Here is a 12,767-nt window from a genome sequence, read left to right on the forward strand (position 1 = left end):
TCTTGGCCTGTGTCATCATAGAGAGATCAGTTTCTAGCCAAAATCCTAGGTTTTTCACTGTTTCTGTGGGAGTGGGTGGATTACCTAGGGACACAGGCCAGTCTATGATAGACCTGGGTATTGCTTTATTTCCAAGGAGTAGTAGCTCTGTTTTGTCACCATTTAACTTTAAGCAACTTGTCGTCATCCACTCTTTGACCTTTACCAAACAGGAGGATAGTCTCTCGCCACCCCTGCAGTTTTTTGGATCCAGGGAGATAACCAGCTGCATATCATCGGCATACGAAGTCATGGATATATCAAATTCCAGCCCAATCTCAGCAAGCGGCTTAACATAAACATTAAGAAGTGTTGGGTTCAATGACAAGCCCTGTGGAACGCCACACTTTAGAGACATGGTTTTGGAAGGAGTGGTATTTTCCTGTACCTGAAATGTGCAATCACTTAGGAACGATGTCAACCATTTGAGCACCATGTTCCTGATCCCTATGTCTGAAAGCCTTCTGCGTAATATACGGTGATCCACCGTATCAAAAGCCGCGCTCAGATCTAATAAGATCAATGCAGCTGGTTTTCCCTGGTCCAATGATTGTCTTAGCTCCTCCACTCCAACCAGCAGGGCGGTTTCTGTACTGTGTTGTGCCCTGAAACCCATCTGTGTGGAGTGAAGTCATTGGTTTGTTTCTAGAAAATCTGACAGATTTTTGTTGACATGTTTCTTTAATATCTTGCCAACAAATGGTAGCAAGGAGATGGGGCGAAAGTTTTCTGGTTGATCTGCATTGGCTTTTTTCAATAGATGCTTTATCACAGCGTGTTTCCAAGCCACTGGGACTATGCCTGTTTATAGTGACTGGTTCATGATTGTCGTTAAGATCAGTGCAATAATGGGTGTTACTGTTTCAAGAATATGTGGAGGTGCTGTGTCCAAGGATGAGCCAGATTTCACCATCTCCAATAAAACTTCTAGATCCTTCCTCTCCATATTAGGGAAATTGGTGATAATCTGTTGTGGTGGAGCTAGTTTGTGGTCTTTTTCCCACTCTGTTGTATGGTCTCCATCAGTTTTAAAGCAACTATAAATATACCCACATTCTGTCCCCACAGTCCACAGGGCCGAAAACAATTAAACAAGCATTTGCAATGCAATAGGTCTGGTATTAGTTAAATGCAGAGCCATTGGCTTAGCAAATGGAAGAGTAATACGGTGGACAAACAACATTTTTTGTTTTACTTTAACTATTATTTATTGACTTTTGTAGTAATGGTGGCGGCACACTGTGCAGCATGCCGCAATTGTTACAAAACTCTGTAAATAGAAAAAAAGTTGTTTGTCCGCCATATTAATTTTACATTTGCAAAGGCAATAGCTCTGCATTTGACTAAAGCGAGACCTATTGCATTGTAAATGCAATAGGTCTAGTATTTGTTGGAGTTGGAGTTATTGGCATTATAAATGCCAATCTTTTTCTCTTTTGGCCACGTATGGTACTGCACCTTCCAACATGGCTAGGTAAAACATATTGGCATTTATAATGCCATTAACTCCAACAAATGTGAGACTTAGTGCAGTCCCATATGTGGCCAAAAGAGGTCCAATAGGACCTCTTTTGGCCACATATGGTACTGCACCCTGCAACACGGCTAGGTAAAACATATTGGCATTTATAATGCCATTAACTCCAACAAATGTGAGACATATTTTATTTGCAATGCTTTTTTTTGTGAATTCAGGAACTATTAAGAAGTAAACTCAGATAAGGATGCAATGTTTTAATAACTCAAGCTCGACAACTAAAGCGGCTCGCTAGAGCCTCGTTGAAAGCGTGCCTTGGAATCTAAATAAATTCAGCAGGGCGCATTTCCATAAGGTTTTAAAAATTAAAAGGATCTTTGTGCGAAGTTTAAATAAATAAAAATAACATACCGGGAAGCGTGTGACGAACTCCAGGCAGCCGTGAAGCGGAAGCAGTGGCAAATGATTCAGCTGTTAACCTTTCAGCCTGAAGTAAACATAACATGTACGCAGGAAGGGGGCTTCATTCATGGTGCCAGAGCCATCTTGAAATGATATGCAGCCGGGTAAACAGGAGTTAAATGGGAAAAGTGTGCTGCTTTTTTTGTGAGTTTGGTACTATTAAAAAGGAATCTCAGTTAAAGATGTAATCTTTTCAATAGCTGCAGTTAGACAACTAAATCAGCTTGCTAGAGCCTCGTTGAAAGTACGCCATGGTACCCACATAAGTCTGGCACAGCGCAGCTCCATAGTTTTTTTTACATTAAAAGGAGCATTGCGCAAAGTTTAAATAAATAAAAATGACATAAAATAACATAGCAGGAAGTGAAATCATAGCGGACGTGAAGCGGAAGCAGTGGCAAATGATTTGGTTATAAATGAATGTTTTAATAGCTGAAGTTAAACAAGTGTAGCGGCTGGCTAGAGCCTCGTTGAAAGCCCATCCTGGAACCTAAATAAATCTGAGTGCCACGCATCTCCATAACATTTAAAAATAAAAGGAACATCGCACAAAGTTGAAATAAATAAAACTAACAGAGTAGAAAGCGTGTGCTGATTTCGAGGTGGCCAGGAAGCGGAAAGCAAAGGCAAATGATTCGGCTGTTTCCCTCCTAAGCTTAACATACAGGCACGAGCAGAGCCAGGCCAGCAAAAAGAAAAGAGTGCTCTCCAAGTATCCTAAATTAACATGAAAAATAAGAGCACTGTAACAGGGGCAGTCATCATAGAAGGTTACAAGAAGAGAACAAGCAGTACTAAGGAGGGACTACTAAGCCCATTGACCAAAGAAAAGCCACCATTTACATAGGACAGTGACAGGAGCCAATTTAAAAGATAGGTCGAAAGTGGGTGGAGGTTCATGCCCATATCCATGGGGAGAGGAGTTGGCCTAATGGCTAGGGCGTGGACCTCGAATCTGAGGCTGGGGCGTGGACCTCGAATCTGAGGAACTGGGTGTGAGTCTCGGCAATGACGCTGAACATCCTCTGATTCTGGGCAAATCGCTTAATCTCCCCGTCCCTAGCAAAAAAAATATATAATGTGTCCTCATGTAATGCAACTGATGCTATGTAAAGCGCTCTGATTCCCGATTCGGGTCAAGTTTGCGCTATATAAAACTCTGTAAAATAAAAAAAATATCCAGAATACAACATGTCTCGAAAAGACCACGCAAGCGCTGCCCAGGCGAGACCTATAAAACGAAAATCATATTTTTGGAGAAGAACATACTTTGATGAAATATGTTTTGAATGAACTATAAACATGACCAATTTGGCATGAATTCATTGTCTTCCTATTGCATCACGCAACATGATAGCCATCTTAAAAGTATAAAAAGGTTTCCATTCCACAGCCTGAAGGTCATATTGAAACAATGTAAAGACTGTTTTCTATACTTTTAAGATAGGGGGTCACCTCTATCCGATTTGCCAATTCCAGTACATTTTAAAAACATTCCTAATGGGCAAAGCAAACAGCAGTGAAATGTATGGAGTGGAGTAGGTGGGAAGGAAAAGAGAAAAATCTGAAAGTGGGCAGCAAGAGGCACAGGAAAGTGTTGCAGCACACCATCCAGTGAATCATCAAGCCTCCATCTGGTGCTTGCCATGCCATGGAAGAGTAAAGTACATCTCTGGCATCATGCAAGGGGAAACCCGCAGGGTGTCCAAGGATTTCCTCGAGTAGGGGGAGGAAGGCAGGGATAGTGAGAGGAGGAAGGAGGGGAGAAAGAAAGAGCCAAAGGAAAGAGCAGAGCATGCACTCCAATGGAGCGCTAACTGGGAGAAACAACAAAAAACACTGGAAGTAGTTCATGATATCAGCAGTGGAAGGATACAATTAAGCCAATCAAAAGCGAAGGTACAGAAATGCTTCAGGAGCTGGAAAAACACAAGAAAACGGACTAAAGTCATCATATAAAGAGCAGAACTGAGATAGACAACCAAGCCATCCCATCAGGAGTAAGGGCCTGACCTAAAGTCCACTCTATGTAGTTTTGTATACAATGTTGTCAGTAGAAAGAGTGCAAAAAGGAATGCTTCACAGATCACAAATACATTTCGCATTGGATGGTAAAACACGGTCAAGGTTAACAATGCTGTAGCCGTGCGTGTGCAAACTTTTTTCACAACAACCTAGTGAAACTTTTCCAGAAGTTTTGAAATTTAAAAAAAAAAAAAAAAAAAAAAAAAATTTGAAACATTTCTACAAAAGTTGGTTGCAAAGACATCTCAGTCAAAAACGACTTTTATTAGGCAATTACTATTAAAAAAATACATTTGCAAAACGTAACTCAACAAAACTTGGCAGACAAATTTTAATTTCGCACACATAGTTCTATATTACTATAGTATTTTGTTACCAGAAATATTACAGACAAACATTATCATCCAAATATCAGAAATATGGCAATTTGGGACCAGAAACGTAGCCATTCCGTGTTCAGTGATTGCTTGAACTACTTTTGAGACATGAATGAAGATATTTATAAAACAGATTATACACCTTGTGCTAATCTTTAAAAAAATATTTAAACTTGCATCTTCCCAGAACATTTAAATAAAATCTGGATTATAACCAAATGACGTTATTCTAAGACTTGAGCGGAGCTCTCAAATCATTGTGTAAATCTTTTTCCAAAATACCCAGCAAAAGAAAGTTATGCGTTCTTTCAAGTTCAATGAGCAGAAATTACTGATTAACGTTTGAGTTTCAACGCTTTTTGAATGTGAAAGGGTTGTCAAGTAATGTGTGTTTTCCCATTGGCTTTGGTTAGAGTGTGACCAGGGTCGTAGCTTCAGGGGGGTGTATGGGGGGTGACCCCTCCTCCCCCAAATACATGCATTCTTGGCCTGGTAGTTGGGTCAGGGAGCCCTGAGTGGGGTCTATTTGTGTGTCAGTTTTAGTTCTACGCCCAGAATAAAAGACCAAACAGTGACATGTAAATCAGGAAAGAGAGAGAAAGAGAGATATGCATCTGGTGGCTCAATTTCAAAATGTGAAACCGGATAACCTGGAATCAATATAATCTTCCCTGCTTGTCCAAGTTGATTGATCATAGGCAACATTTTTATTTCAGAGCCTCCTTTTACTTTATCACATATGAGAGCACTTTTAAATACTTGAGTTCAGTATGTGCAGCGTAGAAGCACCTTTTATAAATGATTTAATAGACTGCAATGTTGCTCCATCTATAATAAGAATCTAGCCCATATTTAGGGTTTACATGACTACTTTAGGGTTTGCACAAAGGGCCTGGTGGCTATTCACAAACTGCCTTTTATAGTAAATTTTGTAGTACTACAATATCAGTACAAACATACTACAAAATGCGATTTACAAACTGCACTTCTAAAATATTACTATTTTCTTTTTTTGCAGCAGTACTATAGAAGTGCAGTTTGTGAATGGCATTTTGTAGTACATATACAGTCCTACTAAGGTACTACAAAACATACTACAAAATGCAATTGTGAATAGCCCACAGGCTTTTCAATTTGTTGGAGATATACAAGTTACACTTTTGTAGTAAATTTCCACTCTGATTTTGTGAATAGTCAAAAGTAGTAAACTTCCTAAAAAGCGTAAATGACTAAACAGTGGAAGTTATCTCGGTGAATCAGGTCCATATAGTGACTAGTTTACCAAAGAAATAGTAAGGCTGCTCTCACAGAAGTACTCCTTGAATGGTTGCAAATGAAATGCTTTTTGGAATTCACAAACACTGGCAGTAGTAGGATTTGGAAAGCGGCGCCAGTCTTAGGTTTCCAAGCATACTCCTGTTAATCCAACACTAAAAAGGTGATGGCATGAATGCTTTTAAATAGTCTAACCAGTGTTAATCCCTATGGATAGCTTTCCACCCCATTGTTTTCTCCCACTGTGCCACTCTAGACAGGCCAACCTAGTGCAAATCAGTATGGACACTGATTCTCATGGAAACACTTCATACTCCATCTTGGTCAGCTCACCCCTCCACCCTGCAACCCACTGCTTTTTTAGTTGGGAAATTTGAGATTTACAGCCCTGGAGTGTCACTGACTGAGTTATGACCTTGAGTGTCACAGCTGGAAAAGCATGCCTTGCGGGACATTTCTGCATTGTCACATTATAGTAATATGACCAATCATAAAACTTGATTTCGATTTCTCCTCTCCTACATACATTGAAACCAGTCCACATAAAACCATTTGATGAAAGTCAACAGTCCTGGTTGGAACATTTTTACAGAAGTTAGAACTTACCCCACTTTTGTGTTCATATCAGAATTGTGAGCAAATACTGTAAATGCAGAGCTTCTAGGAGAGATCTGAAATATAAAGAAGACAGACTCAGGAGTGGACTCAGGAGTGGTTTGATACACGTGCAGACTCTTAATAATAAAAAAAACCCATTAATAATAATAATACATAACATAGTGACTTTTTTGTATAGCACTTGTCATTAAAGTTTGCCATTTGTGACGATGTGAATAATATGCAGTGCTATCAATCAACTTAACTGTACTTGTTTTAGCGAAATATACTCATGAAAGGTGGAGCTTGACTCTTAAGGAGACAAACCTGTCAATCACAGGCTATTTGCAGAGCAACACCAAAAGGTTAACTCTCTGGGATATTTTTGTTTATTTATTGTTTTTATAACTAGCTCTCAGAACATTTACACAAGGAAAAAGAGTGCCAGAGACTAAAGCCAGCATGAAAGTCATTCAAGACCAGTAGTCTTATCCTGACCTGTGCCTTGCAAAGTTCTTTGTACCAATGAAACACTTTTAAATTCAGGTCTTTGAATGGCATCAAAAGGGAGGAATTTATACCCGGAATTAAGTGATCTGAACCATGGGAAAGCAGTGAAGGTATGTGCTCTTTGTAGTTTACATGTGTTTTTTTGTAGACAGACCTCCATAAACTCCAATGCAGTAATCGATTTATGAGAAATCCACGGCAAAATGAGAGCAATTGGGTCAAGAGCTGTACTTCAGAAGGCAGAGATGGGAACACATTCTTGGTCTCACTGTTGACTCGTGTGGACAGCTGGGGATTGAAAATGATTCCTGACTTTCTATGATTGAAGAGCTGGGAAGAGATCCTAGAGAGTGAGACTAGAGTATGTCCAGAGTTTGGTGTGGCATGTGAAGATGTAGTCAATAACGTATTCTTTTTCACTAGTAATTCTTACCTTTTAACCTTACATGTATGATACCTTGGAATTTAAAACCGAGAGTCTCGTAGTAGAGTAGTTATTGTTCTTAACTGAGATAGTTGCTACTGTATGTTGACACTTACAGGTCTGTCTTCCTGGTCGTGGGCTTCACTCTAATAAACTCTTCGCTACAAATCAACTGAGAGCATTCATAATCAATACTACATTTATTGGCATTGAGCTGCAGCGTATTGAGGAGGCCCACCAATATTTTATATTTCAATGTCTTATGCCGCAAAGGATGACTGTGATAAAAAAAAAATCCTGACAGGTGTTTTGCTATGGATCACAAAGGAGATCAACAAGTGAGATTCATGGAAATTATAGTAGGATCCTGTGTTTTTTATAACATTCAGCCAAAGCACGTTGTTTTGTCGTTCTCTATGACATGAACCACGGAAGTAAAACACCCAACTCAAACGTACTCTCCGGCAGAGAGAAGAGAATGCTAAGGTCAAGGTTAACAAAAGCTGCACTCGCACCTAGAAGAATAAAGGCACAACCAGTATATTTGGCCCTTGCAGGAAGGATCTCTTCCCTGATATCAATTAAAATGTTGTTTAGCAAAAATACATTTGGCCTGTGATTCGCTCAACTAAAAGAAAAATCATAGGCTTCTGCTCCAATGTTTTTGATAGCATGATCTGGTCTTTGAGGCTGTGAATTCACAAGTTGCTGGGACTCAAAGGAACACACGTATAACTTATTTTTACCTCTTTTTAGATGTTAATGTTTGTTGAATCACCTCTCAGGTATCTCAACAAGCTAATCAAAATGATTTTCATGATACTTCACATGGCATCTAACTGTGGGTTCTATTTGTTCTTCTTTGGGACCCTTCTTTCAAAATAAATGTTAACATTTCTTGAATGACTCCCTTTTTTGATGTTCCCATTTGTTGCCAAAGATCCAGTATGAGTGGTTCTATTCTTGACCAAGGATACTGTACTGAATGCCTACATTCATCACCTAATGACCAATTAAGCGAGTTCCCAATATCTAGCAGTGGGTGTTTCCACATCTGCTCTAGACTCCAGTACTACAGAAGTTCTCATTCAAGACACAGGATTCAATATTGGAGTCTTCTCAGAAATTCAGTACTTTGTGCTTCGCTAACTGGACCACTATTAAGTGATCAACTTTCCCATTGATGGCCAAGGTAGCAGTATTGGATTCTTCTTTTTCTAGATATTGTACCAGTAATTTGTGTTCCCATTCCAAGCCTAAGCTCCAGTTTGGGGTATTTTATTCTTGTCAGAGGCTGAATTTCTTGGTGTATCATTACTGAAGAAGGATCCATGATCCAAGAGTAGAATTTACAACTATTGCCCTACTGTAACTGTAGTAGCAGCAGACATATTTTTGGTCAACGCTAAACCGATGCTACCAGCTTATGTCCATCTCTGACATGCAATGCCTCACTCTCATGTCTGTCATTGTAAACAACAGTCTTGAAAAGCTAGCCCAGCTCTGAAAGTTTACATTTTTGTTTCAGTTTGAAGATCGATTAGGTACTAGCCGCAATTTCCATTTTTTCATAGATCCTTTCTTTCACTTTTGTCACAGGATCTCAATTGGAGCAATGAGCATAAACATATATTAATTTGCATTCTGTACGTGGGCTTGGCTTTATGCTCACGGAATGCTAGGGGATCCCCTTGTCTGGGAGTCACCAATTTTCTTTTTGTTCATAAACATATTCAGACTTCTAATTTGACGTAAGCGCACACTTCTTTGACAAGCCGATGATGTTCATGAGAAGTACCTGTGCTTAATCAAAGTCAAGGACGAAAGACTGGACAGGGCTCCACACATGGGCCCAGGCACCAAGGTAAGCCAGAGAATTCAATGAAAATTGAGTATTGGGTAGAGAAAGATCCAGCGTTTGGCTCACTGACCAGAACAAACAGTGCTAGGGTGCCCTGTACAATTATGATATGCAAAGATTTACTTACTTATCGACTGTTAAATCTTTAATGAGGATTTGGAATGGCATATGATGATGGAACAAACCAGTTTTTGGATAGGGTTGGAGGTCCCAGTATTTGGAAGTCACAGGTGTGAGTCAAAAATGGTATTGAGCAGAAGGCTCTACAGAAGGTGCTAGAAGGAAGACTATCCAGAATCCTAGCACGGAATCTAGTGTATGAACATGAGAGTGAAATAAGGATGTTGACCACACCATACAGAATCTCTGAGAGCCTCAACAGGCAGTGACTGGAAGATTTAGAAAGCAAGAGGTAAACAGGAAGAAATACAAGATACTTTCATACCTCCCTCCACGAGAACAGATGGAAATATTGTTGTTAATCCCAACCTCACCCTTTTTAACCTTCGACCCCCCTCCTCTATGGGATGAGCTGTGGCAAAAAACTGGAGGACTCCTTAATGTCTTCCTGCTGGTGAATGAGGGTCTAGTCAGGGAAATGTGGGCAAAAATGTCAAAATAAGAATAGGTCCCGGATAAAGGACTCCTGTCCATGTGATGTACCACAACTATGGCAAAACCACATGCAGGTATATAAAACAGAGGGTTGGGCTCTCCAGTGAAGATGGGAAGAAGAATTTCCAGAGGAAGGTGCCTTTGATCTAGGGTTCTTGAACAACTTCAGAAAAAAACCAAATAACTAAAAAATACAGTAGACCCAGAGCAATGGCCAGCCTGCCTAAACTGGTATGAGGAAGCCAACAAATACCAACAGGTGTCTCAGATGCAGGGTGTCAAGGAAATCCACAAGAGACTTGAATACCAATTTACTCATTTGAGGGACAGGGTTGTGGTTTGTACTCCTATTGCTCCACCTTATCCCAAGTTATTTTCCCAATTCACATTAGAAAGGTCAAAGTCAGTAGAAGACAAAGAGAAGCACATGTTAAATGCCTTGACTTTCCCAATTTAAGCAGTGAATACTGGAGGTACATCCATGGTGACCCACAGAAATGAAGCAGAGCTGGCTCCACAGCCAGTGAGGGGTACTGGCAAATTATGCATAGGCAAGCATGGCGGGTGCAGCGAATGCAGCAAGCCAAACGGGCGGTACCTTGACAGGTAGCAAAGTGCTAGAGGACACTACAGCAATCACAAGATGAAAGGCTGATTGCTTTACATCATCTACCTCTTCTAGAACCTGTTTTCACTCTTCACCTTACAGAGCTGATGCTAGGCATCAACACAGTGGGGTGCACACCACAACTATAATCTGTGATTGTCTAACTTACCCTATTGGCCGAAAAGCAAGAGGCATTGACAGGAACTCCCAAAATGATCACTATACCCCCTTTTCCAGTGATAGAGATAATGATGATCCTCAGGATGCCCCCTTCTACTCATCTGTGTCTGTTACCCACCTGCAAGAGTATAGGACAAGTTACAGTTCATTCTCCTTAACTCCTGCAGGCCAAGTCAACATTAAGGAATAACATCCTAATATCTGTGAAAATTCCACATATTTCAAAAAATTTATTTGAAACCGTATTTGAGTACTATAGATCTAATTGGGCAAACGTGAATCAAATGTTGCATCTAGTTATTCAAAGTTAGGGTTCATTCCATGGAAAAGAATTTGCCTCGACTGGCACAGGACGACACTGCTGTGAAAGAAGTGTTGGTAAGTGGTATGATTGAGGTATGTCCTGTTAAGACTGAATGCACTACAATTTCTAATTGTAAGCAGAATGAAGGTGAATTGCCTCCTGATTATTTTGAAGTTATAGTTATTTCAAACAACTCATTCGCGGTCTCTACAGCTTCAGTTTTGAGCTGCCTTAACTGTCTGTCTGACCAAAGTCTGTCACAACCTGTAACAAGGGGTTAGGGGCAAAATCAAGTCTATTGGGGGAAATCCGCCCCCCGCAACCCCTCATTAGCATGGTCATTTCCAAGTCCTGCTCACCATGAGAACTGCTGTTAAGTGTTTAGAAATAGAAGGCTGGGTGCATGAAAGCTGCTGTAAAATAAAAACACAGACCCCTAAGCCTCTGGCCCTGCAGTTGCCCATGCATTAGTGAGACAAATCTCTCCTACTTATCCTGCTCCAGTGAACAACCATGTTTAATCTGCTCAGGAAGAGGCTTCTGAAGTCAACTTCCCCAGCGACTTTATTTCTAATTGGGTCTGGTCAGCCTTCTTTACTGCAACCCTTGTTGCCTGATTCAGTGTATGGCTCTGTGCAGAGGGGCTAGGTGGTGGGAACCCAGAGATCAACAGTACCTTACCTGCCGGTCACCCTAGACATCGGTGATCCTTGTATAGTGAGAACACATTGTTCTACCTTTTAGAGCAGTATCAACTGAGCCTCAATCTTTCCTCTTTATGGATTTGTGCCACTTGCCCACTGATGCTAGAGGGGTGTGCATGGTCCCTGTTCCTTTTGTTGGAGAAGAAATATGTCTTCAATAACGTCTGAGGCCAGTTCTTTGTGGAATTGAAATAATGTTATCCCTATCCTCTTAAAGGCCGATAACTGCAGTTTTTCTAAATAAAACTTCACATCCTCTGCTATTCACCTCACTGACACTGCTCATGGAATGGTTTGTGAAACTTAAAACAGCAGTTCTATGTGGGTGACAATAATTGTAATCATTTTGAACTTCCCTCAGTAGTCCATTATGCCTACAGCTGCTCTCAAGAGCAAACTGATACTTGCTTTGTTCGTGGTAACCAAGCCTCTATCAGGCTCCCTAAGGACTGGCCTGGGTCCAGTTATCCTGCTTACAGAATACCTGCCATATGAGATGCTCTTGCTAAGTTCCTACACCGTAAAAGATTGTCCAGAGGAATATCTTAATAACTAGAACTACCTCTTTCTTTGCTATCCTGTTCCCCAACTATGGGATAGGACTAACAATCCATTAAATTCACACCGTGGCTAAGGTTTAAGAAGGACTTGTCAATTCCACAGTCAAAGTTAGGATTAATCTTTGACAAAGTGGAAGAGAAAAGGACTGTCCTTCTGGAAATATCAAATGGCTCTCGATTTTGTCCTGTCTGCCAAAGGTGGAGTATGTGACACTGTATGATCTGAATGTTGCTCATTCATACCAAATGTTTTCTTGAGTATACATGAACAGATTGATCACATCCATTATAGTGTTAAGGAGTTACACAAAATTAATTATGGCTCTGGTCTTGATGGATGTAGTATATATGACCTTGATTACAGGGTTTATTTGAGAGATTGAGGATACTAGAGATAGTTTTGGCAGTTTTCATAGCACTTTTCCTCTTCCGAGTACTCATATGGGTTGACGTGTTCCATTAAGCGCTTTGCTGGAAATAAAGTGTCTACCCCTTCTTTCGCCCCTCACTTTAACAGATCTGTATGTGAAAACTCTGATTATGGGTTGCTTTATTGTTGTGTCTCACGAAACTAAACAGACTTTACATGATTTGCTTATAAATTGCACTATAAATGGTGCATAAGGGAGAGATTGTGGATTTTAGAAATATTGCCTTAGCGTAACTACAGTAGCGGCATATTCTTGCTCAATTCTAAATCAATGATAACAAGTTTTACCAATTTCAGATACTTAAAACCTCATTATCAGG

At 40.3% G+C, this 12,767-nt stretch overlaps 1 protein-coding gene across 3 annotated transcripts in view; it reads right to left on the bottom strand.

The window, feature by feature from the left end:
• Positions 1-12,767, bottom strand: part of SHROOM1 (shroom family member 1) — a 214,481-nt gene that overhangs the window by 55,281 nt on the left and 146,433 nt on the right. For all 3 annotated transcript variants that reach the window (XM_085618060.1, XM_085618061.1, XM_085618062.1), the window contains exon 3: positions 6,262-6,326. In XM_085618060.1, the coding sequence (XP_085474186.1) occupies positions 6,262-6,326 (65 nt within the window). The remainder of the gene's footprint in view (positions 1-6,261; positions 6,327-12,767) is intronic.

The sequence above is a fragment of the Triturus cristatus genome, chromosome 7 (genome assembly GCF_964204655.1).
Source record: "Triturus cristatus chromosome 7, aTriCri1.1, whole genome shotgun sequence".
Lineage (NCBI taxonomy): Eukaryota > Metazoa > Chordata > Amphibia > Caudata > Salamandridae > Triturus > Triturus cristatus.